This window comes from Stenella coeruleoalba (genome assembly GCF_951394435.1).
Source record: "Stenella coeruleoalba genome assembly, chromosome: 2".
Lineage (NCBI taxonomy): Eukaryota > Metazoa > Chordata > Mammalia > Artiodactyla > Delphinidae > Stenella > Stenella coeruleoalba.
Window position 1 is genome coordinate 1891252 of NC_137147.1, and position 27662 is coordinate 1918913.

Here is a 27662-nt window from a genome sequence, read left to right on the forward strand (position 1 = left end):
TGGGGGCTACTCTTCATTGTGGTGCGCAGGCTTCTCATTGCGGTGGCTTCTCTTGTTGCGGAGCACGGGCTCTAGGTGCGCGGGCTTCAGTAGTTGCGGCACTCAGGCTCAGTGGTTGTGACGCACAGGCTCAGTTGCTCTGTGGCATGTGGGATCTTCCTGGACCAGGGCTCGAATCCGTGTCCCCTGCATCAGCAGATGGATTCTTACACTGCGCCACCAGGGAAGTCCCTATATAGTAGTTTTATATATTTTAAAAGAAATTCTGGGGACTTCCCTGGTGGTCCAGTGGCTAAGACTCCATACTCCCAATGCAGGGGGCCCAGGTTTGATCCCTGGTCAGGGAACTAGATCCCCCATGCTGCAACTAAGAGTTTGCATGCTGCAACTAAGATCCCACACAGCCAAATTAAAAAAAGAAAGAAAGCAAAAAAGAAAGAAAAGAAATTCTGCAGTTTGGGGCTCTATTTCCTTTTTGACCCTAGAGATGTCAAAGGGTTTTTAAATATAAATTTCCAGGTGGGAGGGTCTTTTTGTTTTCTGATTTGTTTTTATCTTCTGGTTTTATTGTGTGATATCATAGAATATTGTCGACATGATTTCTATTTCTTGGAACTTATTGTCATTTAGGGGAGAGGGCAGTACGTGAAGATGTTCATGGAGGTTCCCTGGGAAGGGTTGTGAGAAGCTTGGGCCAGAGCCACTCTGTGCTGGCCCAGCCCCTCCTCTGTCTTGGGTAGAAGGGCAAGCCTGGCCTTCACATCATCCCCCTGTCCCCAAGGAACTGTCTGGGGCCCCCAGCTTTACTGATACTGAAGATCCCTGGGAGCCCGGAGGCTGATGGGATGTGCCAGATCACCACGCCCACTCAAGTCTGGCCACTCAGCCCCCATCAGCCCGTAACCCTGATTACCCCCTTCCCAGCAGGCTTTGTCTACAGGCCACAACCTGGTCCCTCCCTGGGACCCTGCTCGGGGTCAGTCTGTGTCTTTCCCCCAGAAGGACCCTCAGCTGGGTGGGGAGGGCATTACTTTGGGGGCCCAAATACACAGGATCCCCCCTCCCACCACCCACCTTTTCTCCAACCCTGGCCCGACGTCCAGCAGAGGGCAGCCTGGCCCATCCCTGAGAGTCCCAGGAGTTCTCGACCCCCCAGCGTCCAGACAGCGCGTCCAGACAGCGTCAGCCCCCCAGAACAGACAGCGTCTAGCCCTGGGAGTCTCGCTCAGAGGCTGGGGAGGTCCTGCCACGCAGGTGCGGGGGGCAGGGGGCAGGCGAGTCCGGGGCCTGTGTGATGCGCGATCCTCCTCACAGGGTGAGATGGAAGTCCCTCTTCCTTCCTTTTGCTTCCTGATCCCTGCACTAGGAGGAGGGCGTGTGGCTATGGGAGGCGGTGGGGCAGACACCTGGGGTCCAAAAGGAGGGCTTAATGTTCCTCTTGTTGACGAAGGAAGCGGTTTGTTCATTTCCCTCCTCCCCCTCCCCCTTCCCTAATCACCACGCCCACCACCCGCTGGGGAGAATGAGCAGGCGGGTCTCCTAGGAGTCCTGGTTGGTGTCTCAGCGGCCCCCCTTCCTCTCTACACCACTCTTTGCAGGGGCCCAGGGCTCTGACTCCAGCCCAGGAAATCCCGCACTCCCCACCCCAAGCTCCTGTGTCGCTGCGGTCATTGCCTCCCGGCGGTGCAGGACCAAAACAGGCAGGGACCTGGAGACCCCGGTGCGCTTGGCCGAGGCCCGGGCGCGGCGGAGCCTGGGGCACAGCCAAGGGATCCGCGACATCGTCAGCCCCTTTGGAACCGGGCCTGGCGGGAAGAGGGCCCCGGGGCGGAGAGGGGTCATTTTGCGCGCCCTGGACACTGTCCTGCCCTCGGGCAGATGTGAAAATCGTGGAAACTCTGCTGGGCGCCCCTGTTCTCCGTCTAAGGATCTTGGAGCCAAGGCCTCAGCCCGGCCGGTCCACTACCCCGAGGGCATCGAGGGCCCGTCCCGGGAACGCTCCAGCGGTGACAGAAGACCTCACCGCAGGTCTCACCCTGTGCTCAGGAGCCCGGGCCGCCTCCAGCTCCCTCCCACCTGGTCCGCGGGCCTGGCTCTCGGCCCTTGACCTCCCGGGCCGGCCCCGCCCGCGCGACCCAACCGAAGCCTCCCCGCCGCAGGATGCGCTCGCCATGGCCCGGGTGGCCTCGAAGGAGACACCGGTGCCTCGGCCGGAGCAGTCGAGGCCGTGGGCGGGGAAGGGACCGCGCGCTGGGACCCCCCCCCCCCGGCCCTGCCACCTCCTGTCACGCGGCGCCGGCGCCTCGACGAGGGCTGGACCGCGGGGGGACAAGACGGCACCAAGTGGCGCCCACGCCGCCCTGCCGTCCACGGCCCGCGAGCGCTCCCCACCAGTGCCCCCTCCAGGCCCTCCCATCGGAGCCGCGCCCGGGGCACGCCGGTCACGTTGGAGAATGGAGGAGGGGCACGCGGGGACGTGGCGGGGCGCCTCCCTTCCGGGGGCGAGAAGGAAACGCGCACTGCGGGGTGCAGTCTTCGGTCCTGCAGGAAATGAAGGGGCCGGGGTTGGGGGGCCTGGGGACCTCAGAGGCTCCGCGGCCCCGCCCCGCCCCCAACGCGGACCCAGCTCCGCCCCCGACAGCGCTCTCCCGGGCCGGGGTCCCTGGGCGTCGAAATGCGGAGTCCTGTCCTCCCGGAGCTCCCACAGCGTTGCAGGCCCTGGACCACCTGGCGGGCACCGGGGTCGGGGGGAAGGGTGTCGGGGAGGGTGACCCTGGCGGCAGGGTGAAGAAAGGAGACGCGCCACTGGGCCTGGGGGGAGGGAGTGGCGAAAGAGTGTCTGCCCGAGGGGAGGGCAGGCCTCCCAGGGCGACGCCTCTCCCCCACCCCCGCAGACGCCGCTCCTGTGGGACTCCTGACGGGGGGCGCAGGAGGAGCTGGAGGCGGGGTCGCGACTCCCGGCCCGTCCCCGCTGCAGCCTGGCTGTCCCAGAACGAGTCAGGATGGGCAGAAGGCTCCCGTGGGCATCCTGGCCTCTGGGTTTGAAACAGCGTCTGCACCACGGGAGGCGCTGAATTATTGTTAGTTAACGGATGGATTGAATGCAGGAATCATTAGGAATCACTTCAGTTTCCCCCACTGGGGAACTGGATTTCAGCTCGCGTATGTCTGTCCCCCCCCCCACACACACACACTTGCACACGTCTTCTCTAGCCGTCTTCACGCTGAGGTGTACCAGAGCTTTCCAAGGACTGGCAGGTGCATGCAGCTCTGGACTCCCATATGAACTCTTTCCTAGAACCTACCTTAGTTACAAACTGGGTATTTGGCTCTAGTTGACGTGTTCTGAATACATATATACCGTAGAATGGCAGCGATGACAAATTTAACTGACTTTGTCAAGAAATGCAGACTGCGGGGGCAGTGACAAAGGACAGAGCATCAGGGAAAGGCGTTGCACCTTGCTCCAGCCAGGGCCTCTCAAGGCCAGGCAGCTGCTCTGTCCAGGCCTTGCCGGAGAAGCAGAGCTCAAGCGAGGTGGCCGTAATGGGGGCACGTGTGGGGCGCCTCCAGGACTGCTGCTGGTGCTTCAATGTCCACGGGGCAGGTTGCCAGGAAGGGAAGTTCGGGAGCAGCCCGCAGCCTCCTGAATGGGAGCTGGTGCCCCATGAACACAGGCTGAAATACAGATACCCACTGAGATACCAAGGTCAGTTCTTGTTGCCTCTGACCTTGGTGACTCCGGTATTCTGCGAAAGCCAGTATTTTTATTTAGTATCACAATTTTCCTCACGTCTCTAACCTATCAATATTTTTTGTTTTTAAAACGTATTTATCTTATGTCTTTGATCTGGTAACCCTACTGCCTGAAAATTACACTGTCTGTGCTGGCTCTTGCTTGTGGTGACTTGTTCCCTTATCTGTTCTGTAACTTTGGACCATGAGCTTTATCTGAGAGATCCCCACTGAAGGTGCATCCTTCCAGACAAGTTGGCTTATACTGCTTCCGGGGTCTTGAAGGAACTACCGACCTGGGCTCCTTAATGTTAATTTCTAAGCTTGCTGTTTCCAGGACCTCAAAAGGATGTTCAGTTTAAACCACCCCGCCGGTGCCCTCCCCGCTGGACTGAGCCCTCGTTACAAATTTTAAGGAAGATATTTTATTTTTTGTCCTAGGAAGGGCCCTGGGTAGGACATTTTCATTCTCATCTCCTTTTGCTGAGTGTTTGAAAAATTTTGAATTCATTCATACACTGAGGATATGGCCCTTCTAGGATGCAGACTGTGTGGGATTCTCGGTTCTAACTGGGAACTTTATAAAGGCTCAAAATGTTGTCTCTCTTCTCCATCACACCCAAAGCTCTTGGTGACCAAGATTGCAAATACCACCCCCCCCCATGCCCATTTTCAGCTTCTTTGTTTGGGACATTTCCTCTTCCCCACTGCTGCAGCTGTGCAAGGAAAGATTCTGTAACAGTTCATTCAGAATTTCTAGTCTCAGCAGATTTTTTCCAGTCGCCGAAACTACTTAATTGCCAAAAAAGGGAGTAACCACTTCCGCTTTGCAATAGCTGCGTCCACATTTGTCTTCACTGGTAGACCTGTTAACAGAGACAGCCCAGCGTGTTTGCGGCAGTTCTAGCGATCGTCAGAGGGCTCCTTTGTTTGCTGCTCCCAGGAGGGTCATACAGTTGCTCTCCACAGAGGCCAGCGGCAGCTGCTTCTTTCCCAGGAATGCTGTCCTTCTCTGTGCCGAGAGGTACTGAGACCACAGTTCCTCCCAACTGGGTGGAGACTTGGAGGTCAGAGTGATTCTCTCTGGCCTAGGGCCAAAGCCTCAGAGACAGTTTCCGGGCTCCCAGGCACAGCAAGTCCTAGATAATAAGACCAGGCCAGGAGTCTGGGGAGTGGGCACCTGGAATATGGTGTGAAGTTTGCTACCTGTGATTCCCTGCCGTGAATTTCAAGGGGCCACTCCCACTGGGGTGGCCTGTAGGTTTGCAGGGCTGCTCACCACTGGGCAGGTGAGTCCAAATGTGGGATTCAGGATTAGGAAGGTCACTGTGTATTCTGCTAAAGCCAGCCGTCTGCTCCGACCCAGACATCATCTGTGACAAGGTGCAATTTTATGTATTATATAAAATATATAAAATATTGAGTCTTCTTTATCCCATCTCTCGAGTGCTTGGGCCTTGGGCAAGAATAATGAGGTGTCACTTACTGGGTCCTTTCACAGCCCTGCATTAGCCACTAACTTATCCTGTGTGACTCTGTGCAGCCTTTAGGATGCAAACAGCCTCAACAAACGGTTAGCAAATGTATTTCATTAATATACTGAAAATATACCAGGATAAATTGGGGTTTAATTCAGAAAGGCAAGCATTTATTCAATCACTCAACAAATAGGGTCGGTTTTGCTATGATGTATCGTAAGCATTCCTAAAATTCAGGGTGCCACGCAAAACTGTACAATGAGAACTATAGGGCTTCGGGGAAAATGGGGCTGGAGCGGAACACGCAAAATACTTCCTCAGTGACACATTTTTTAAAAAGATGGGAACCTAATACAGAAGGTTAGCACAGGTGTACAAGTTCAATAGTTTTTAAAAATACATAAATACTACCAAAAAAAATGATTCTTTACCAGAAAAGGCCTGAACTTTGCTTGTGGAAGTAGGCATCGGAAGGGCTGCAGCTTAGGAGGTATTGTGAGGTGAATGGAATGTTGTAACCCCGCTGTGGAGGGGGGTGGCTCATAACACAGAGGTTAGGAGGTAGCTGGGAGACATTGAGGTGTGTGAGTGTGTGTGCTTCCTACACACCTGAGCTCAGCTGGTGGAGTCTTCTGCGTCCACCCAGTATTTCTCGTAAACAAAATCACACGGAATGCAAAATTCACATTATACTCCAACTGTTCCCTAACTGTTCAATGGTGTTGGAACAAATTCCCATTTTCAAAGCAAGCATCATAGCAGAACTGTAGTTATGGACTACCTACTCTGTGGGAGGTACTGCCTGACACACAGTAGGTTCAGCAATCTACTGTCTATGCCCTCATGGGAGATACATTGTAATGAGGGAAACAATAAACAAGTAAATAATCAATTTCATATAATACCATTTGCATATCACCCTCCCCCCAAATTCATATGCTGAAACATAACTCCCCAGGTGATGGCTTTTGGAGGTGGGACCTTTGGGAGGTGATTAGGTCCTGAGAGTGGAGCTGTCATGGATGGGATTAGTGTTGTTATAAAAGAGACCCCACAGAGCTCCCGGCCCTTTCCACCATATGAGGACACAGCAAGAAGATGGCTACATATGAAGCAGGAAGTTTCTCTTACCAGATACTAAGTCTGCTGGCGCCTTGACTTTAGACTTCCCAGCCTCCAGGAATGTGAGAGATAAACACCCAGTCTATGGTATTCTGTTACGGCAGCCCAAATGAAGTAAGACAGTAGGACAGTAAGTTCTGGGTTTCTGGTAGGTGGAACTGTATGCCCCAAATTCCTGTGTTGAAGTCCTAGCCCTCTTACAGGTTGATGTGTTAGTTCCCGGGGCTGCTGTTAACAGAGCCCCACAGACTGGTGACTTACACAGAAATTTAGTATCTCACAGTCTGGAGGCCAGAATCCTGGGTGAGATCAAGGTGTGGGCAGGGTTCCTTCCTTCTGTGGACTGTGAGGAAGAATTCATTCCATGCCTCTCCCTTAATTTCTAGTGATTTGCCAACAATCTTTGGCATTCCTTGGCTTGTAGAAACCGCCCCCCCCATCTCTGTCTTCCCCTTCATGCGGCGCTGTCCCTGTGTGTGTGTCTAAATTTCCCCTTTTATAGAGCACGAGTTTTACTAGATTAGCGGCTCACCCTACTCCACTAGAACCTTGTCATAGCTGATTACATCTGAAACGACCCTATAGGGTCACATTCTGAGGTACTGAAGGCTAAAACTTCAACATGTGATTGGGGGGGCGGATACAACTCTACCTGTCACTTACTTCTTGCCCCCTTAAAGGGGCAAGGGAAGACCCCTTTAAGTAAGTGATATTTGAGCAAGAGACTTGAATAAAATGAGGGAGTGAGCCCTGCAGACATCTGAGAGAACAATTTCAGGAGGAGGGAACAGCAAATGTGAAGGTTCTGAGACAGGAACACCGATTGGCCTGCCAAAGGAACAGGCCATTGTGTCTAGAAGGTAGCAAGGAGAAGAGTGGTGTAAGAGATGAGGTAAGAAACAGAAGGATTCACCAATAGGAAATCCACCAACAAATTAACAAAATTAAAGGAGAAAAACCTTATGTATTTATCACGGACCAAAACAAAACAAAACAAACAAAAAACAGCTGACGTTCCCAGTAAAAACTCTAAGGTATAAATAGACGAAAACTTCCTCTTATGATAAAGAATATTGGTTAGAGAACAAAAGCAAACATCATATTAATTGTGTGATATAAAGACATTTCTGTTATTCAGAAATGAGGAGGGGGACTTCCCTGGTGGCACAGTGGTTAAGAATCTGCCTGCCAATGCAGGGAACATGGGTTTGAGCACTGGTCTGGGAAGATTCCACATGCCGCGGAGCAACTAAGCCTGTGTGCCACAACTACTGAGCCTGTGCTCTAGAGCCCGCAAGCCACAGCTACTGAGCCCATGTGCCACAACTACTGAAGCCCGCATGCCTAGAGCCCATGCTCTACAACAAGAGAAGCCACCGCAATGAGAAGCCCGTGCGCCACAATGAAGAGTAGCCCCCGCTCACTGCAACTACAGAAAGCTCGCATGCAGCAACGAAGACCCAACACAGCCAATAAATAAATAAAATTAATTAATTAATTTAAAAAGAAAAGAAATGAGGAGGGCTGCCAGCAATTATGCTTTTGGTTCAGTATTGTTATTTTTGGAGAGTCTAGCTAAAGCAATAAGATAAGAAAAGGAAATAAGCAATATTCTCACCATTGTTTGCAGATAATATGCTCCTAAACTTGCCCCCCTGCCCCAAATGAGGTATTTTCAAACTATTAGAACTGAGTCACACAGACATAGAGATCAGAATTGTCGTTGCCAAGGGGGAGGGAGGAGGGAGAGGGATGGACTGGGAGTTTGGGGTTGGTAGATGCAAACTATTATGTATAGAATGGATAAACAACGAGGTCCTACTGTATTGCACAAGGAACTATATCCAATCTCCTGGGATAAACCATGATGGAAATGAATAAAAAAAGAAGAAGAATATATATATATGTGTGTGTATAACTGAGTCACTCTGCTGTAGAGCAGAGATTGACACAACACTGTAAATCAACTACACTTCAATTTTAAAAAAAATAGAACTGAGTCAGTCATCTTTTATGCCCTAAACTCATGTACTCTGGGTCCACTTTCTTGCTCTAGTCATGGCTACAGCAACCAGCTAGTTGTGCAGATGGAGCCTGGCTGCTGCTTGCCTCAACTGCACTGCACAGCCCTTGCTCTCTACTGCTGCTGCTCGGAATGCTTCTGGAGCTCACTCAACCTACCTGGCACATGTGCACACATGGAAGAGGGAGTTTGCAGGGCAACCCTGGAGCAATGAGGAATGGGTGCCAGTGGACACATGCTCCCCTCGCTTCTGTGCATCAGTGGACAATTCTGATGTTCGTTCTATACTGCTCCTCAAGTATTCCCACAGCAGTGATAACTCAGCAATGCACCTGGCATAAGATCCCCCCGTCCCTGTTTCTCTTTTCCAGGGCCCCCGTTCCTGATCTCCGTGATCACTTCCAAAAATAAACTCTTTGCCCACAAGACCATGTCCCATGTTATAGATTACGCTTTTGGAGGGAACCTGAACTAAGAGAGTTAGTACCAGAAGAGGCTGTAGAAAGCAGAACATTGGGGAAGAATTCTAAGATATGTCACGCACCTTTCAGACCCCGTTGTAGGACGCTTACTGCTGGTGGTAAGTGAGCTGGTGATGAGCTTTGGCCTGTGGCAACAGTTACAGTGACTCACTAGGGGTGCATTAGGATGTCACGCATATGGAACGTAAAGCATGGGCCTACGTGGTAGCAGTGGTCCTTTAATCGAACTGAGGTCAGGGTAAGAAGAAGGACTGTGGGTCAGGCTGACTTTTGCTAAGGGCTTTAAGAGCCCCAAATAATAATGACAAGCTCAAACCAGCCAACTATCAATTTAAGGCACCCTGTGACTGTCCGGCAGCCTCATGGCAACCTGAAGAAACCCTTGTCTCCTGCAGGCACAGGTCACTGTATGATGAAAATTGGTCCAGGATTATTCACATCTCTGAATACTGTTGGCTTTATTTTCTCTTCAGCCATGTTTAATCTCCTGTTTAACCTATCAGTGGGTGTTTTGTGTTAATTAAAATAATACATGATTATGTTTTCCATTTCTAGAAGGTTTTTTTTTTCCTTTTTGGGGGAGAATCTCTTTCAAACTACTTGGCCGCAGTCTCTTGTCCCTTGCTTATATTTTTAAGATTTTATTTCTTTAAACACAGACATAATTATTTTGTGTATCTGTTAACACTAATACCTGCCGTTTTCTGGATGTGATTTTGTTGTCTGGTGCTTCCAGTGGCTCTCACTCAGAGTGACTTTTTTTTTCCTTGTGCATTTTGGGACTTTGTTTTGACAGTGAGTCCCCTATTTCTCTCAAAAGTTATCCACGGGGAGTTGTTGAAACCTATATGGAACTTGCATTTCTCCAGAAAATGTTTGCAGTTTATCCTTTTCTAAAAATTGATTCTTAGTTTTGTTACTTTGCAGTCAGAGAATAAGTCTTGTACGATTTCTCAATTTAGAAATCAAGTTGTCTGTTGTATTAAGTATATAATTAACACTATACGTTAAGGATGTTCCATGCACTGTTTATAGAAAAGCACATTCTGTAGCTGACCACAGACACCGAGGTGCAGGGTGTCCTATTGTCACTTAACCTTTATCTCTGAGTCTGTGCTGCCAGGGAGCCAGGAAATTCCAGCTCGGTCAGTTTTGCGGCCCTGCTCCCTCAGGGCTGCACCGGAATGAGGGAGATTCAGTGGTACCCCAAGCCTAGGGACAGGGACAGTGTGGATATCTCATCTCCACTTCCAACCCAGGCCTGCAGGGCCCCTGAAGTCCTAAGGCACCTGTTAGTGCCTGAAACAGACAGTGGGCGGAGTTTACTCAGGTAGCCGATCCCAGAATTTCTGTCCGGCCCCCTCTGTCCCTACACAGCCTTTCCGCTCCGACATCAAGGAATAGCAAGAAGGCTGTGCAGCTGGAGAATGGAAGCTTGAGAGAGACTGGGGCACGGGAGTCAGACCTGGGGGAGCCCCTTTATAAGCAGGGTGATAAGCCCCGTTTCCCCGGGTTTTTCGGTTTTTGCCTGCCGCTGGGTGAATGGGTTCATGCTTTCATTGTCAGGCTTGGGTTGGAGTTATGCGGTCACTTCTACTCTTAGATCAGGAGGGCCCAATAGAAAGCCAGGGAGGGTTTAAGTGGGGGAGTGAAACGTGATTTACATTTTATAAAGTTCCCCTGGGCTCTGCTCAGTGAGAAGAGGGCGCTGGCGGGGGCCAGAGTGAAGGCAGGGGCACGAGGGGCACAGAATGGGTGCCAGGAGCGAGCAACGTGGGGCCCTCGGTTGAAGCTCCCTCACCGGTCCCCCCTTCCGTGGGGTCCTCCCGGCCAGGAGAGGTGCCCCAGCGGCGCAGCCCCACCAGGCCTGACCTTGAGCGAGGCCAGTCTGGCTTCCGGCCACGAGACTGGATCTGAAATGGTGGAGAAATGCTGGTATTTCCCGGCTGACGTGGAAGGGATCAGGTTACCTTCTGGTCCCGCGGGCGGAGCGGGCTCTCCTAGGAACGGGTGGCAAGGAGCGGGGACTGAGGGAGGGGCCCCAGCCGGCAGGCCGACGGGGTACTGGGCGGAGCGCGGCCGGCAGCTCGGGACCGACCGGAGAGGGAGGCCGGGACGTGGAGCTGGTGGGGGGTGGCCGGCGCCAGACCGCCCGGGCCGGGGGCGGGGCAGACGCTGCGCGGGAACCAGGGGCCGGAGAAGGGGGCGGGGGGCGGGGGGCCCCGTCCCGGAGGCGGGGCGGGTGACCTCTGAGCCGCAGGGAGCAGATCGGGGCCGGGCGGGGGCAGGTCTGGGCGCGACGGAGGAAGCCCACCGCGGCCCCGACGCCAGAGCCAGAGCGCCAGGCCCCCGGGGTCCCCTCCCCTCTGATTTCGTCCCCGCCCCTCTCCCCCCTGCTTCTCCCTCCCCGGCCCTGCCTCCACGCCCCCGCGGCCCCGGCGGCCGGGCCCCAGCCTCCGCGCGCCATTCCTCCGGCTGCGCGTCCAGCCAGCCGCGCCTGGGCCATGGCGGGCCTGGGGCCGCGACCCGCCAAGGGCTACCGGGTGGTGCTGCTCGGCAGCGTGGCCGTGGGCAAGACGGCGCTCGCCACGCAGTTCGCCTGCGGCAGCTTCCCCGAGCAGTGTGAGCCGTCGGTGGAGGAGCTCTTCAGCAAGGTGATCGAGGTGAACGCGGCGCCCGCCCTGCTGGAGATCGTGGACACGGTGGGCGCCGAGCACCTGGTCACCCTCAAGGACCTGTACATCAAGAACAGCGACGGCTTCGTGGTGCTCTACAGCGTGTGCAGCGAGGCCTCGTTCGAGGCGGTGCGGCCGCTGCGGGAGCGCATGGGCCGGCTGCGGGGGTCCAAGGCCGTGCCGCTGGTTCTCGTGGGCACCAAGGCCGACCTGGACGCCCAGCGCCAGGTGCTGACGGCGCGGGGCCGCGCGCTGGCCCGCGAGTGGCGGTGCCCGTTCCTGGAGGTCACGGCCAAGAGCAAACTCATGGTAGACCAGGTGTTCACGCAGGTGGTGCGCGAGATGGAGGCCCTGGCCCCGCCCGAGGAAGAGGTTCCGGCCGTCCCCACCAACGCGCAGGAGACGTGGCCATCGGAAAGGTTCATCGGCTGATGTGCAAACGGTTCATGATTCCTGTATTCATCGCTTTTCTTGATTTCTGAAGCTCACTTTACTCTTCTGCCTTTTTGAAGAAAGTTATCCAGCTGTAAACAAGTGGTTGCTTCTATATATTGACTCAGATCGGTGCTTCAGACTGTCCAGAGCTTCTTAAATATTTTGTTGAGAACTTTACCTCTGACAGTGCTGGAAGAAGAAATTAAAAATCGATTTTCTTTTCTTGTATGGAGAGAGTATTACCCTTTTCTTCGAGTGGGGTTTGTTGCAGGATTCTTTTTTTTTTTTTCTTTTTGGTCATAATTAACACCTTCAAATGTCATCTGACATTTGACATTGATTGAGGAACATGACCTAAATCGAAGCTTTCCAATCCATGAGGCTTTCATGTGTTCCCCTCTCATTTACAGCCTTGAATTGCAGCAGTAATATTTTCCTCTCTGCGTATTTCTAAATATAGTTATGACATACATAGCATTGGTTTGAAAGGGATGTTGTATACCCTGGGAGGGGAAAAATCAACTGTGTACTCAGGCAAAGACGGTTCAGCTCTGCCTTCGGTTTTGTAATTGACATCTAGTCGATTTCTGCATCTGTAAATTAAGTGAAAATAAAATGACTCTAGAAGTTGATAGTTTTTAATATTTGTCTTTCTAGAACCTAAAGCTACAATTCCTAAAGTCTCCGTACACCATACCTTTGCTTTTCAGTTATTTTCCCGGACAAGTTAGTTGCTAGGGTGGAAGCGGCACCACATCTTTTTGCGTTTTTGCAGAAGTGCTTTCTGCGGCTGGTGTTATTTTCCCTGTCACTTGCCGGAGTCGGATACGTTGTCTGAATACCTGCCTAGCTTAACAGTGACAGGGGTGCTGAAGTAGAAGCAAAACGTGAAGAATCTTTTTGTATAGTTTTCACGTAACGATAGAAGAGACTTTTCTTGTACTGGTTTAAAAAATTATTGTTTTATAATTTTAAAAACTGGTCTTTGATATGAGTTACTTGTGTTTATTTGCACAAGTTAACAATTTTACCTCAGCCGTTGCAACAAAATTTTCAAATTTACGAACCTAACTTAGCCATTTGAGCAAACTTCTAAAAATAATAAAAAGGAAAGCTCCGTGCCTGCGATCTGAAATCATTTTGTTAAAGGAAAGTTATCTATAAAGTGATGGTTATACAAGGCTCTGGGAGTTTTATTTATATTGTATATGATGTTTGACTAGAAGGATGGATTTTAACACAAAAAATATATTTTAGAACCTAACAGTGCCTGAGAGCCAGTTCGCCCCACAGGAGAGGGCTAGGCTGGGACCTCCCCTGTCTTTGATCCCTTTCTCTTTCCCCTGGATGGTGGGGGCTGGGGCAGTTGGGGTGCTTACTTTTGAAGCCTTGAAACCCAGCTAAGTCACTACTCTCTGACCCTCTGTCTCCTGGGGTCACTCCTCCTGGCAGCATTACCTCACACCCTTTTCCGAACCATCATTTCTCCAAGGGGACGGTTCAAACACAGGGAGGAGGGGAGGGGGCGGTGGGGTGGTAGGCAGGAAGCATCTCCTGGCCTCAGCTTCGTCCAAAGCTGCCCCCTCCTCCTGCAGAAGCAGAGGTTATAGAGCCAAGACTGTTCCCTGACTGGGTGTGGGCGGTGCAGAGAAAGCAGGGTGTGGGGCTGGGGTGGGCGGGTGAACAGCAACCCCTTCCCAGCCCTGAGAGCTGGGGCCCCAGGACTGCCAGCTGGCGACTCCCCTCGCCCTGCCTGCCCTGCCTTTCTGACTCTACCTGCCTATGCTGAGGCCTCCGGGGAGGTTCTGTGTCCCTGGATCCCAGGCCCTCTGGATATCAGGCCTGATCCGGGAAAAAATACATAAATAGCTATTTCTTCCTTTAAATTACTAGAACCATCTCAGACTACCACTCAGATCCAAGCGTCGGCTTAGAGCCCAGGGGTGTTCCTGACTGACTGGTCAACACAGGAATGGTCAGGCTCAGGTGATCCGCTCTTGTGACCTCAGGAATATGTATGAAGCAGCCTTCTGGGTGTAATATGCTCTCTCTCTCACACACACACACACACACACACACACACACACACACAGATAAAATTAAAGACCCAGGCACTAATTTTCTTTCTCTTCCTGCATTTCTAATTTCTAACTTATGCATGTTATTTACAAGTTTCCTGCAGTCCCTCTGGCCTCAACTGAGACCTAAATAACCCTACAGTGAATTTGCAAGTGGCCGATATGACCACTTGTCAGGGTACCATGTTACCCGGAAGCACTGTGCCCAGGTGGAGGGACCCATGAAACTGTGGCAGCCAACCTGATAGCTCGAAAATGGTGTTCAAATCACAAGCCCTTTGTTTAGCACTGGGGAATGTGAAACTGGTTTCCAAAGAGTGAGGAACATTCACTTGCCCACAGTCAGGGTGACTGCTTCTGATTCTCCAAATGCCCTGCAACTCAGGGCACGGACAGATCTTTTTCTTGCTAGTGTGTTATGGTTCAGTTTGTACTATTCAGAGTGCTGGTGATGCTGAGAATTTTTTTTTTTGGCCTTGCCACGTGCTTTGCGGGATCTCCGTTCCCTGACCAGGGATCGAACCCAGGCCATGGCAGGGAAAGCGCCAAGTCCTAACCACTGGACCACCAGGGAACTGGTGACGCTGAGAGTTCTTTTGGAGGTTTTTATTTTTATTTATTTATTTTAATTTCTTTTTTTTTTAATTTATTTATTTATTTTTGGTTGCGTTGGGTCTTCGTTGCTGCGCACGGGCTTTCTCTAGTTGCGGCGAGCAGGCGGTGCGCGGGCTTCTCACTGTGGTGGCTTCTCTTGTTGCGGAGCACGAGCTCTAGGTGCGCAGGCTCAGTAGTTGTGACACACGGGCTTAGTTGCTCCATGGCATGTGGGATCTTCCTGGACCAGGGCTCGAACCTGTGTCCCCTGCATTGGCAGGCAGATTCTTAACCACTGCACCACCAGGGAAGCCCCTGGAGGTTTTTAAATGACATTTGAGTTCCTCTTCTGTGAAATGCCCGCTCTTTTTGCCCGCTTTTAAACTTGTGTGATCTGTCCTTTTCTTCTTGGTTCTTGGCCTCTGAGACACCCCCAGTGATCCCCGCCTCCTGGTACTCATGCCTTTGTGTGGTTCCCTCCCCTTGAGTCTGGGCAGGACCTAGTGACTCTCTTCTAAGGAATATAACATAACAAGAGTGATGGGGTGTCATTTCCAAGATTATGTTCCACCCCTGCACAAGGATGACACACAAATTTGTGAAGCATTCTATATTTTTTAGTCTTGGAAATATTAAATATGATAGGTAAAGTAAAAGTTTTTTAAAAACTCTAAAAAAAAAAAGATTATGTTCCAGAAACACTGATTTCTATCTTGCTCACCCACTCTGTCTCTTTCTCAGAGCCCTTGTTCCGGGAAAAGCAAGCTGGCCCGTTGTGACTAGCTCAGTGGAGAGCGCCTTGTAGCAAGGAACTGATGTCTCCAGCCCGCAGCCAGAGAGGATCTGACACCCACCAACAGACTCATGAGGGAGCTCGGGAGGGGGATGTTTTCCCAGTTGAGCCTTGAGATGACAGCCACTCCAGCTGACCCTTTGCTGCGGCCTGGGGGAGACCTTGAGCAGAGGACACAGCTGAGCCACAGAAACTGGGATGATAAATGTTCACTGTTGTCACCACTGCGTTTTAAGGTAATGTGTTATGCAGCAATAGAGAACTAATATAGCTTTTTGGTAACTGGAAATGGGGTGCTGTCACACAAATACCTAAAAGTGCAGGACTGGCTTTGGAACCAGGCTGTGGGCAGAGGCCAGAAGGATTCTGAGGACTGTTAGATAAATGCTACATAACCATGGACAGACCATCAGTGGAAAGCTGGACTTGGAGGATGCTGTCAGTGAGGGTTCAGAAGGAGGTGAACAACAGGGCTTCCCGTTACGTAATGGCAGAAAGCTTAGCAGCTGTGTGCCAAATCTGTAGTTAATGGAGAGCCCCAAAGGTGCCCATTGTTTTTGGTTTTTTTAATGGGCTTTATTTATTTATCATTTACTTATTTATTTATTTATTATCTTTGGCCGCGTTGGGTCTTTGTTGCTGCACGCGGGCTTTCTCTAGTTGCAGTGAGCGGAGGCTACTCTGTTGCGGTGAGCGGGCTTCTCATTGTGGTGGCTTCTCTTGTTGTGGAGCATGGGCTCTAGGGACACAGGCTTCAGTAGCTGTGGCACATGGGCTCAGTAGTTGTGGGCTCTCGAGCGCAGGCTCAGTAGTCGTGGCGCACAGGCTTAGTTGCTCCGCGGCATGTGGGATCTTCCCAGACCAGGGCTCAAACCCGTGTCCCCTGCGTTGGCAGGCGGACTCTCAACCACTGCGCCACCAGGGAAGCCCTGGTGACTCTTTTGTGTTTCCCATCTGCCCCCCTTTTTGAACAGGAATGTCTACAGCAGCTCTCCTATGCCAGTTGCGCCATTGTACACGCGGGCTATGTGTGGCAGGGGAGAGGCGGATAACCTTTCTCTTAGTTGCATGGATCCACAGGCCAAGAAAAACTATATTTGAGCAGCTGTTTACTTAAGGAACTACACCAGAGGAGCCTCATCCTCACTAGACTTGATTAGGTGACAAGATGGTCAACTTTAAGCACATCAAACATGGATGGTTACTAATCCGTTTTATGACGTTAAAGCAACGTTGCACTCCTGAGATAAACTCCAACTGGCTGTTAGTTGCTATAAATTTGATACATTTGATAAGTCGGTTTTCCTAAGATTTTGCTTCATATTTTTGCCTCTGTGTTTACGAATGAGACTTGCCTATAGTTTTCTTATACTGCCGTTGTTTGCATTTGGTATCAATATTATGTTAACATACACAAAAATGTAGCGGGGGACTGTTCCCTCTTTTTCTCGTCTCTGTAGGTTCTGTGTGAGATTGAAATGATCTGTTCTTTCAATATTTGGCAGGTATTGCTTGTAAATCCATTATTTTGAAAAGATTTCTAATGTATTTCATTGTTACAGGTTTTACATTTTCTTCTTAATTTAGTTTCCCAGTTTGTATTTTTCCGGGAATCTATACATCCTATGTCTTTTCAGATGTATTGGCATAAAATTGTTCATAACCTCTTACAAGATTTTGAGTAACCGTAGCATCTCTGGTTACATTCTCTGCTTTGTTCCTAGTATTGTTTATTTATGCCCTCTCTCTAGCTCCAGTTCTTTCTCTAGTTCCTTCTCTATCTTTGGTTTACTCCAAAATTCACAAAAGAAAAAGTCGATACGTTCTCAGAAGAGATTCTAAGATGAGTTTAGAATGCAGGACGCTCATTAAGAGATGCTTTTGGGAAGGACACGTATGGAAGGAAGGGAAGGGAAGTAGGAGGGCAGAGGGAGAAGTTGAGCAATGCAACCATGATAGTGGCCCCAGCCAACCCCACAGGGGTCTCCGAACTAGAATGGCTCTTCAGGTGTTCTGAGTTGGGTAAGAATGGCCAGGTGTTTATACTCCCCCATCAGGTCAGTCACTGGATGTGTGATATTGAGCAGGCCTGCTCTATATGCTGAGGTAGTCCTTGATTGACAGCTGAAGTCTGTCAATCAACAGCCCTCCCAGCAGCTGAGGCAACAAGCCTGTTGAAGGAGAATCCGGGCAGCGCCTCTGCAGTCCTTCATGGCAATGGTGGCGTAAATAAGTCAGATCTTTATTCTCCTTGGTTTGCTTCCAGTCTAGCTAACTTATGCCTCAAGTTTTTCTTTCTTATAACTTTGCTAGAGTTAGCCTGAAGCAGCCAACACACGCCACTTACTCGTTTTTTTCTAACTGCTTCCTTTACTACATGTACCAGTCAATTCAGAAGAAGGAAACTAGACTAATTATTTCAACAGAGAGAATTCAACATAAAGAATTATTCACCAGGTATCAGAAAACTGAAAAAGCAAAAAGGCGACAATAATTTATCTCAGAGCTGGTATTTCAGGAAGCAGCGACCATGCCTAGTGCTGGGGGAACAAAGGTAAGAGGCTGAGATTATTAAAATTTAGAAGCTTAGAGAAGGGATCCTGTAGGAACTGAGAGCCAGACCTCTGAGGAAGGGCCATGCCTGATTTGTGCTGGTGCCTCAGCAGCTGGATGGAGGGACCTCAAAGAGCTGAGATCCAACATCTCTGAGGAGAGGGCACCAGGGCGCTGGTGCTGGTATTCCAGAGGAGGAATGCAGCAAGGCTCGTTCTAGAAATGTGGGAAAACTGCAAACCGGAATCCACTGCTGCTCTTGAAATCACCTGCTACTCTCACGGTGAAGCACCATTTCTCTGGCAGACGGAGAGGAATGAGTGCATTTTCCCTCCTGCAGCTTTCCCATCGACATCCATTACCTACTTTGGTGAGATGCTAACAGGCAGCTAGTTGGCAAAGGAGAAATGTGTTTGCAGAGACCCTGCCTTAGCATCAGAAAGCAGAGTGTAGAAGCGTGGGTTTGAAGGAGAGAGAATAATAGCAGTGCCCCTCTTTGACTGCTAAGCACCCATACATACACTCCTACACACACGACAACAGAAACAACCTGATGCTTCTACTGAACAAGATGTAACTATTTACTCTAAATTGAAAATGCTCTCCCCCTCATCCCAAACCACGGGGGACACAAAGTCCCAAGAGTCATTGCATCCATCACACGGGGGACACAAAGTCCCAAGAGTCATTGCATCCATCATACGGGGGACACAGAGTCCCAAGAGTCATTGCATCCATCACTGGGACACAGTTACAATCTCCATCTCTGGACGGCGTTAATGACTCCATAAATTCAGGCCCAGTCCCATATGAATATGCTGTTACCGAAAGACTAAAATTTAAGGTTCACCAGCACTTGCAACCCTTCTATAAAATAATGGGAAGAAGGAGAGAAAGAAGCTCTCAGTGATATGCACACACAGCCACATAACATGAAAGGAAGAACATTTTCATGGCTGCCATAGGCATTGTTTCTGTAACCCATCATGAGGCCATAGTTGATTTTTAAATTGTGATAAAGTACACACAACACAAATTTTGCCATTTTAACCATTTTTAAGTGTGCTGTTTTGTAGTGTTAAGTATATTCATGTTGTTGTGCAACCAATCCCCAGAACTTTCTCATTTGTAAACTGGAACTCTGGATCCATTAATCAACAACTTGCTCTTTGCCACTTCCCCCTCCTGTGCCTATAGCACCCACCATCCCACTTTCTGCCTCTGTGAATTTGACTACTCTGGTACCCAAAGAAGTGGAGTCAAACAGTATTTGTCTTTTTGTGACTGTCTTATTTCACTTGGAGTGATATCCTCAAGGATCATAATGTTGGAGCTTATGTCAGAATTTTCTTTCTCTTTAAGGCTGAGTAACATTCCATTGTATTATGTACACATATACATGTGTATGTACAGACCACATTTTATTTATTCATTCATCCATCAGTGGACACTCGGGCTGCTTCCACCTTTTGGCTATTGTGAACAGTGCTGCTAAGAACATGGGTGTGCAAATCTTCTCTTCTGCTTTCAATTCTTTTGGATATATACTCAGAGGTGGACTTGCTGGACCCTGTGGTAAATCTAGGCTGAAGTTTTTAGGGCTCACAATCCTGCTTTCCATAGCAGTCCATCCTCAGCAACGCCAGCAGCGCACACGTGCTCCAATTATTCCACATCCTCAGGGCCACTTGTAATTGTCTTTTTTTTTTCCCCATAGAAGTCATTCTCATGGGTGTGAGGTGATATCTCATTGTAGTTTTGATTTGCATTTCCCTAAAGATTAGTGATGTTGAGCTTCTTTTCATGTGCTCACTATTTGTATTTCTTCTTTGGAGAAATGTCTGTTCAAATTCTTTGGCCATTTTTTTAATCAGATTGTATTTTTGTTGTTAAATTTCAGGAATTCTCGTTAAATTCTGGATGTTAATCTCTCATGAGGTATGTGATTTGCAAATTTATTTCCCATTCTGTGGGCTGCCTTTTTACTCTCTTGATAATGTCTTTTTAAAAAATAAATTTATTTATTTATTTTGGCTGCGTTGGGTCTTCGTTGCTGGGCGCGGGCTTTCTCTAGTTGCGGCGAGCTGGGGCTACTCTTCGTTGCGGTACGCAGGCTTCTCATTGCGGTGGCTTCTCTTGTTGCAGAGCACAGGCTCTAGGCGTGCGGGATTCAGTAGTTGTGGCTCGCGGGCTCTAGAGCACAGGCTCAGTAGTTGTGGCTCAGGGGCTTAGTTGCTCCTTGGCATGTGGGATCTTCCTGGACCTGGGCGCGAACCCGTGTCCCCTGCACTGGCAGGCGGATTCTTCACCACTGCGCCACCAGGGAAGTCCCTGGATAATGTGTTTTGATGCACAAAATTTTACATTTTTCATGAAATCCATTGTTCAGTTTTTCTTTTGTTGCCCGTGCCAAGAAATCACTGCCGAATCCGAGGCTGCGAAGACTCTGACCTACAGAAACGCGGGGTGGGTCTATCCTGCTTGCTGGTCTGTGTTTGTCTTCATGCCAGCATTACACTCGTCTGGGCACCAGAGCATTGCAGCAGTTTTGACATCAGGAAACGTGCCTTCCAGCTGTGTTCTTTTTCAAGGTTGCTTTGGCTCTTTGGAATCTCTTGACACTCCATGTGAATTTGAGGATGTTTTTTGCTATTTCTGAAAAAACGCCATTGAAATTTTCATAGGGATTGAATTGAATCTATAGATTGTTTTGTGTAGTATTGACATGTTAACAGTATGAGGTCTTCCAATCCATGAACATGGAATGTTTCCATTTATTTGTGTCTTTAATTTTTTCAGCAATTTATTGTTGTCTTCATGGTACAAGTCTTTTTTTTTTTCTAAAGGTCATTTTATTGTAAACCCATAAATACAACACTGACATGAAATCATTTAAGCAGCTGATCTTCCCTAACCATTAAAAGGATGTCTTTTTGCCTTGGCATCAACCAACTGGGAAGTAACGTTGCAAGAATTCGGCGGGTAGCGGGTGCTGAATTCTGGGCTGAGGCTTTTGGCGATTTAAGGAAACAAGTGGAACCTTCCTCTTCTCCTCGGGAATGTCCCACTTTTGGACAAGAACAGACAGGTAAAAACAGCAACATTTAAACAGCTCAGTTTTAAATTTTATTATTATTTTGTAAAAAATTTTTTTTTTCTGTTCCTTTCCTCCATTTGACACGAGTGGGGGAATTCCATGGGCATAGCCTATTATTTCATTTTTTGTTGCTGTAAAATTAATCCCTTGATCAAAGAAATGTTCTGTGGGATAGCATGAAGGTCCATAAGGCGTACCGTAAATCTGTGGACGGTGGGGCTGGCAGAAGCATCACGGGCAGTGAAGGCAAATCTATATCCAGAATAAATGTCTACCCAGTGAGGGCAAATTGCTGCTCCTTCCACAGTGGAAGAGATCTAGTGTAATTGACTTTTCACCAAGTGACTAGTTGGTCCCTTGGGAAATGACACCATATTAGGGGCTCAGTATTAGTCTCTGCTGTTACTCAGCAGTGATGGCAGCCAAATCAGACTTGGTGAGGCAAAGTCCATGATGTTGAGCCCCTTCATAGCCCCTGTCCCTGCCTCCTTGGCTGTTTTGTACATGGGCCCATTGAACGAGCACTTGGATGGCTGGCTGAAGAGGCTGAACTGCTATGCACAGGATGGACTGTCTTGCTCAAGTGATTTATCTAATTTTTTAATCTTTTGGCCATGCTGCATGGCATGTGGGATCTTAGGTCCCCGCCAGGGGTCGAACCTGCACCCCCTGCAGTGGAAGCACAGAGTCTTAACCACTGGACCACAAGGGAAGTCCCTTGCCCAGCTGATTCTTGTGAGCCTCCTCTGCAGTAGGTGCCTTTGGGTGGGTATTCACATATGGTAAATTTTCTTCACAGTTTATGCCTATACAGAGAGGTCCATCCTCATGTCTCCTCCCCAGATCACCTCTTCACCGATTTTTTTTTAACATCTTTATTGGAGTATAATTGCTTTACAATGGTGCGTTAGTTTCTGCTTTATAACAAAGTGAATCGGCTATACATATACATATATCCCCATATTTCCTCCCTCTTGCCTCTCCCTCTCACCCTCCCCCGATCTTCCAGTCTTGTTTTTTCCAAATCTCTGATGATCCAGCCAAGCCATTAGCAACTGTCCACGAGCAAATGTAGAGCCATACTCCTAGCCATCTTTCAGTCCAGGCAACGTGGACAACGACCCAAAGGGATGCTTGAAATGGAGACCACTGGGAAGATTTTCCTTCATCACTCTTTTTTATTTTATTTTATTTATTTATTTTTGGCTGTGTTGGGTCTTTGTTGCTGGGGGCGGGCTTTCTCTAGTTGCGGCGAGCGGGGGCTACTCTTCATTGCAGTACGCAGGCTTCTCATCGTGGTGGCTTCTCTTGTTGTGGAGCACGGGCTCTAGGCACACGGGCTTCAGTAGTTGTGGCACGTGGGCTCAGTAGTTGTGGTTTGCGGGCTCTAGAGCACAGGCTCAGTAGTTGTGGCACACGGGCTTAGCCGCTCCGCGGCATGTGGGATCTTCCCGGACCAGGGCTCGAACCCGTGTCCCCTGCATTGGCAGGCGGATTCTTAACCACTGTGCCACCAAGGAAGCCCCATCACTCTCCTTTAGGGCCACCTCTGAGTGGGACTGTAGAGCCGCAGCCATCCACTCCTGGACCATCTGTAAACCAGGATCAAGGTTTTTCCTCCTCAATCTACTGGTCATAAGGACCTCCCTGTGAGGCCATAGGTGTGGCTTGTGGGTGAGGAGACACAGCCTATCAGCACATTTCGACAGACTCTTTAGGTACGTGGTCTACCTTCAAAGGCACAACAGTTTTACCAAATGTTTTGCCGTGGAAGCACAGGGCTCACTGGCTTCCCAGCCCACCTAGATGCATACTTACACCAAGGGAGAAGCAGCCCCTGCCATCTGGGAGCTGGCCTGGCGCTCACAGCTACGCCATGGCGTTCTCCTGTTGAACGTAAACAAGTTCACAGAGCATGACCTAGATGGATCGAGACAAAAACAAGAGCACCCTGTAATCAGGTCTAAACACAGAAAAAAATGTTTCAAAACCACGAAAAATGACCAAACATTCCCCCTCTCTTATCTACTATGAGTGATGAATGCTTCTTTACCAAGTGCAGCCTTCCCTCCTTATAGATGAGTTACTATGATAGTCAAGCATTTAATTTCCCCCACTACCTGACAGCGTCTAATCCAGAGCAAAGCCCTGCTTCCTATTAAACTTTCACCAAAACCACCTTACACAAGCCTGTAACCAAGTGCCTTCTACCATCTTCTTACTGAGACACCCCATGACTCCCAGGTGTGTGGTCAGCAGTGCGGAGTGAAGTCAACTTTTTTTTGCCACCGTCCGCGGCTTGCGGGATCTTAGTTCCCCCACTAGGGATCAAATCCGTGCCCCCTGCAGGGGAAGCATGGAGTCCTAGCCACTGGACCACCGGGGAAGTCCCCGGAGTAAAGTCAACTTGTTCAGTGACAGGTGTGCTCCTCTGGTCTTTAGCTGGAGGGCAGTGACATCACCCACACCTCACCTGTTACCACAGGTGGTAAGGCCACATTATTTCTAGCAGCAAAACCTGGGGCAGTCAGGGTGCGGGGAGCAGAACCACGGGAGGTAATCTAAGCAAGGCTGACTTACTAAACTTGATCAGGAAGAGCTGGAGGAACAAGGTCTGGGCTTGGCCTCTGGGAACACTTCCAGAGTAACAAAAACTGCCTGGGGTGGGGGTGGGGCTTCCGCGATCTAAGAACACTTCCAGAGTAACAAAAACTTCCTGGGGTGGGGGCGGGGCTTCCGTGCTCTGGGAATACTTCCAGAGTAACAAAAACTGCCTGGGGTGGGGGTGGGGCTTCCGCCCTCTGGAACACTTCCAGAGTAACAAAAACTGCCTGGGGTGGGGGTGGGGCTTCCGCGCTCTGGACCTGCCTCTAGAGTCACGAGTTTGCAAAACATCCAGAGCTACCATTCCAGGTTCTGGCGCCAAAATAGAGATGCTTCTGCTGCTACTCTCACTGCTGTCCCCGCCTGCCAGCACCCGGGCAGCTCGGAGGAGACACGGGAACATGCTCAGAGAGTCCTCATCGCTTCACGACCTTGCTCGTCGGCAGAAAAGAGCAAAGAGCAGCAGGGGCATGGCCTCCACGCCCTTTCTCACTTCCAAAGCTCCTGGAATATCATGCAGTTGGCGGACTCCAATTCCCATGCAGATCTGAGACGGAGGAAGTGCGGACACGCGGCTGTAGCAATTCCCCCAACGCGGCCTCGAGCAGCTGCACGACCCACTTCCAGATTTCTCTTTTTCTTTTTTTAACAAAACCAGACTTTTGGGTTTAACCCCACTGGGTCCGGACTTCTGACTGGCGCGGGAAAGAGCAGGGTCTCCCCGGGATCTGGGTCTGGGGACTCTGACTGGGCTCCGCAAGCAGAAGCCCAGGTATCAGCTGCGGCAGAAAGGGCTCCTGGGGCTCCCTCGGAAAGGCCTACCCTGCCCTGCCCTGTCGGGGGAGGGGGCTGCGTGGGCAGTGTGGGTACAACTAGTCAACGGTGGTTTCAGGTGAAATGGGGACAGACACTCAGTTCCAAAGGCATGAAGGCCCCGGAGCCGTCTTAAGGTATCTTGGGGAGGGCAGGCACTGGGGCGCTGAGGAAGCCCACAGGGGGATATCTCTCCAGATTCCATCTGTGCAGGCAGTGAATCCCCGGACGGGCCTCTAGCACTTTCCTTGAACCACAGCACAGGAGGTCAGGGCTTCCTGGGGTGCGGACACCGGAGCGCGAACTCTCAGACGTCCTGTTACACATGCGTGTTGTGAAGTCACACTCGGCTAGTTAGTGAGGCCCGCCCGCATTCCAGGGAGGACCGCAGGCCGCAGGGGAGACCTCGCACCCGGGTTGGCAGCCGTGGGCGGGGCGAGGAGGGGCTGCGCATTCCAGCGGGCGGAGGCGGGTCCCGTGGCCCGGCTGGCTGACTGCGCCTCCCGCCGGCCTGGCCGCGCCTCCCGCCCGGCCGCCAATGCGCCTGCGCCTGCGCGGGGGCGGGGCTGCGTAGAATCAGCTTTTATGGAAAGTTGGTGTCTGTGGCGGGTTCGCGGTGTGTTACGCAGAGAGGCCGGGACGCGGGATGTCTGGGCTGCCGTGGGCCGGGAGGCAGGGGACGGGCCGGGCCACGAAGGGCCCCCGACGCCGGCCCCCACTAGGTGTTTGTGCTGCGGCGGCGGAGGGGCCATCTCTGGGACGAAGACGCATTCGGGTGGCGGGGAAGGAGCCTCTCAGGGCAGCGACTTCGGTACCTCCTTGGTGACTTGGAGGGAGGGGCGTGTCCAGAGGAGGACGTCCTTGCTCAAGGTGTAAGGTGACACCGCCGGGGAGGGGAGGGGTGGGGAGGCCCATCCCGCGTAGGAGCAGGGCGGTGCGCTTTTTGGATTCCAAGGCTTCAAAACACAGTCCGACACCTCAGAGGGAGGGGACGCCGACCGCGCCCCAGAGCCCGCCCTGCCTCGGGTTGAGAATTGAGGTTTTTGGTTTTGTTTTTATTTTTGAGGTGGGTAGTAAGATAAAAGCCATCACCTTATTTAAATGTTATATGGAATATTAATAGAACTCCCCTTGAGAAAGTTATTTAGTTACAGATCAAAATACGGTTCTGAGGTTGGTTTTGGGTTTATTTTATTTGGAAGCGTGTGGCCGGCCGGTATAGCTGATGAAGTAGAGAAGCCACAAATCAACACAAACTGCAGCTTTTTAAAACAAGCTGAAAAGATAATCCTTCCTAAAATTGCAAAAGGTAAAACCTTTCAGAAAAGAGTTCCCCATACACCACTATCAAAAACCAGGATTTAAAAAAGGACTTAGGGGACTTCCCTGGTGTCGCAGTGGTTAAGAATCTGCCTGCCAATGACACGGGTTCGAACCCTGGTCTGGGAAGATCCCCCATGCTGCGGAGCAGCTAGGTCTGTGCGCCACAACTACAGAGCCTGTGCTTTAGAGCCCGTGAGGCACAACTGCTGAGCCCATGCACCACAACTACTGAAGCCCACGCGCTTAGAGCCCGTGCTCCGCAGCAAGAGAAGCCACGGCAATAAGAAATTCACACACCGGAACAAAGAGTAGACCCTGCTCACCGCAACTAGAGAAAGCCGTCGCGCAGCAACAGAGACCCAATGCAGCCAAAAATAAATTAATTAATTAATTTTTTAAAAAACCTACTTAAAAAAAAGGACTTAGGCTTGATAGGTTTTCTGTTCCAGTGCTGATGCTACCTTTAAAATATTCGAGAGGTCAGACTGAATAGAGGGGTCTGCTAAACACCTTTTAAAATACACTTGCAGGGCTTCCCTGGTGGCACAGTGGTTGAGAGTCTGCCTGCCGATGCAGGGGACACGGGTTCGTGCCCCGGTCCGGGAAGATCCCACATGCCTTGGAGCGGCTAGGCCCGTGAGCCATGGCCACTGAGCCTGTGCGTCCGGAGCCTGTGCTCTGCAATGGGAGAGGCCACAACAGTGAGAGGCCTGCAAAACTCGGTGTTGTTTCTCATTGTGCTGATTTTGCCTTTCCTCTTAACAGAATTCTTGGGAGAGAAGTTAAAAAAGTAGATGTGCTATAGATGTGCTAACAGCTAGTTAACACAGCTTTAAAATAAAATTCATTCAGACAAATGTAAAATCACTTTATTTGTGCTCAATTTACTGATGCAAATGTCTACTAAAACTAACATTTACAAAACTGGCAGAGCTGAGTTCTAGGGTCTGGATACACAATTAATACCCCAGCGATGCAGGCCCCTTCTCAAGGCATTCCTAGGGAGGTCACAGCTATATTTAGAGTGATACAGAAAGGGCCACAGCTGCAGTTCAGGGCTGCAGATAAGCTTTAAAATATATGAGGCTTCATAGTATTCTGAGCTTACTTGTCAGCTAAATTGTCCAGTGAAAACATTAATTATAACTCTCAGAGCAGGTTCTGCATATTATCTCATCTATACAGCAGTGTCCTAGTGTGCCTCCCCTGCCAGGAAACAAAGTGTCAAAGCGTGAGTGTGCCAGACAGGGAGAAAGTTTTCAAATAAGTAACCACTGGTTTGAGGCTCAATTCTTCTTTTTTTCTTTCTTTAAAAGACACTGATTTGGTAATTCAGAGCTCAAATATTTACTCATTGCAAGCACAGAATGTGATTAAGAAAATCAATTATATTTTTAAAAACCATCCTTTGCATTTCAGCCATTTTGAAGATCTTAGAAGGCTAAAGGGCTGACTGATAAGGACCAGATATCATACTGGTGGGAACAGCTGAGCACCCCTGTTCTCCGCCCATGGATCTTGCAGGGCCAAGGCCACGGCACAGGCTGGTCCTCTACCCAGCCAGCACCAAGGCCCCCATCTGGGGACACTGAAGTGGTGGCACAGGACCTCACTGGAGATTCCACCTCAGGCTAGTCTCCACCTCATGGTGGACCTGAGTGCACACCTGGTCCACCTGGGCCTCACTCTTTGCTGGGACCTCCAGGCCCCAGCACCGCCCCTAGCAGGCCAGTGTGTGCCCTGCACTGTCAGCCCCTCAACTCACCTGCTGAAGCTTCCACCACCACCCAATGTGCTTGCCAAGGTCCGGGTGGCCCTGCAAGGCATGAAGAGCTTGTGGAATTTTATACCCCCCCA

General features: G+C 50.3%; 2 protein-coding genes across 2 annotated transcripts; both read left to right on the forward strand.

Annotated features, from left to right (window-relative positions):
* The first annotated feature begins 1139 nt into the window (after positions 1-1139).
* Positions 1140-2928, forward strand: LOC307182547 (uncharacterized protein). Its single transcript, XM_079913890.1, has 2 exons — positions 1140-1315; positions 1599-2928. The coding sequence occupies exons 1-2, from the start codon at positions 1295-1297 to the stop codon at positions 2769-2771; spliced, it is 1194 nt and encodes a 397-aa protein (XP_079770016.1). The 5' UTR covers positions 1140-1294; the 3' UTR covers positions 2772-2928.
* A 7406-nt stretch (positions 2929-10334) lies between these two features.
* Positions 10335-13308, forward strand: LOC307182963 (ras-related protein Rap-2a-like). The gene has a single exon (XM_079914754.1). It carries the CDS (start codon positions 11345-11347, stop codon positions 11945-11947), a length of 603 nt encoding a protein of 200 aa, XP_079770880.1. The 5' UTR covers positions 10335-11344; the 3' UTR covers positions 11948-13308.
* Positions 13309-27662: the final 14354 nt, after the last annotated feature.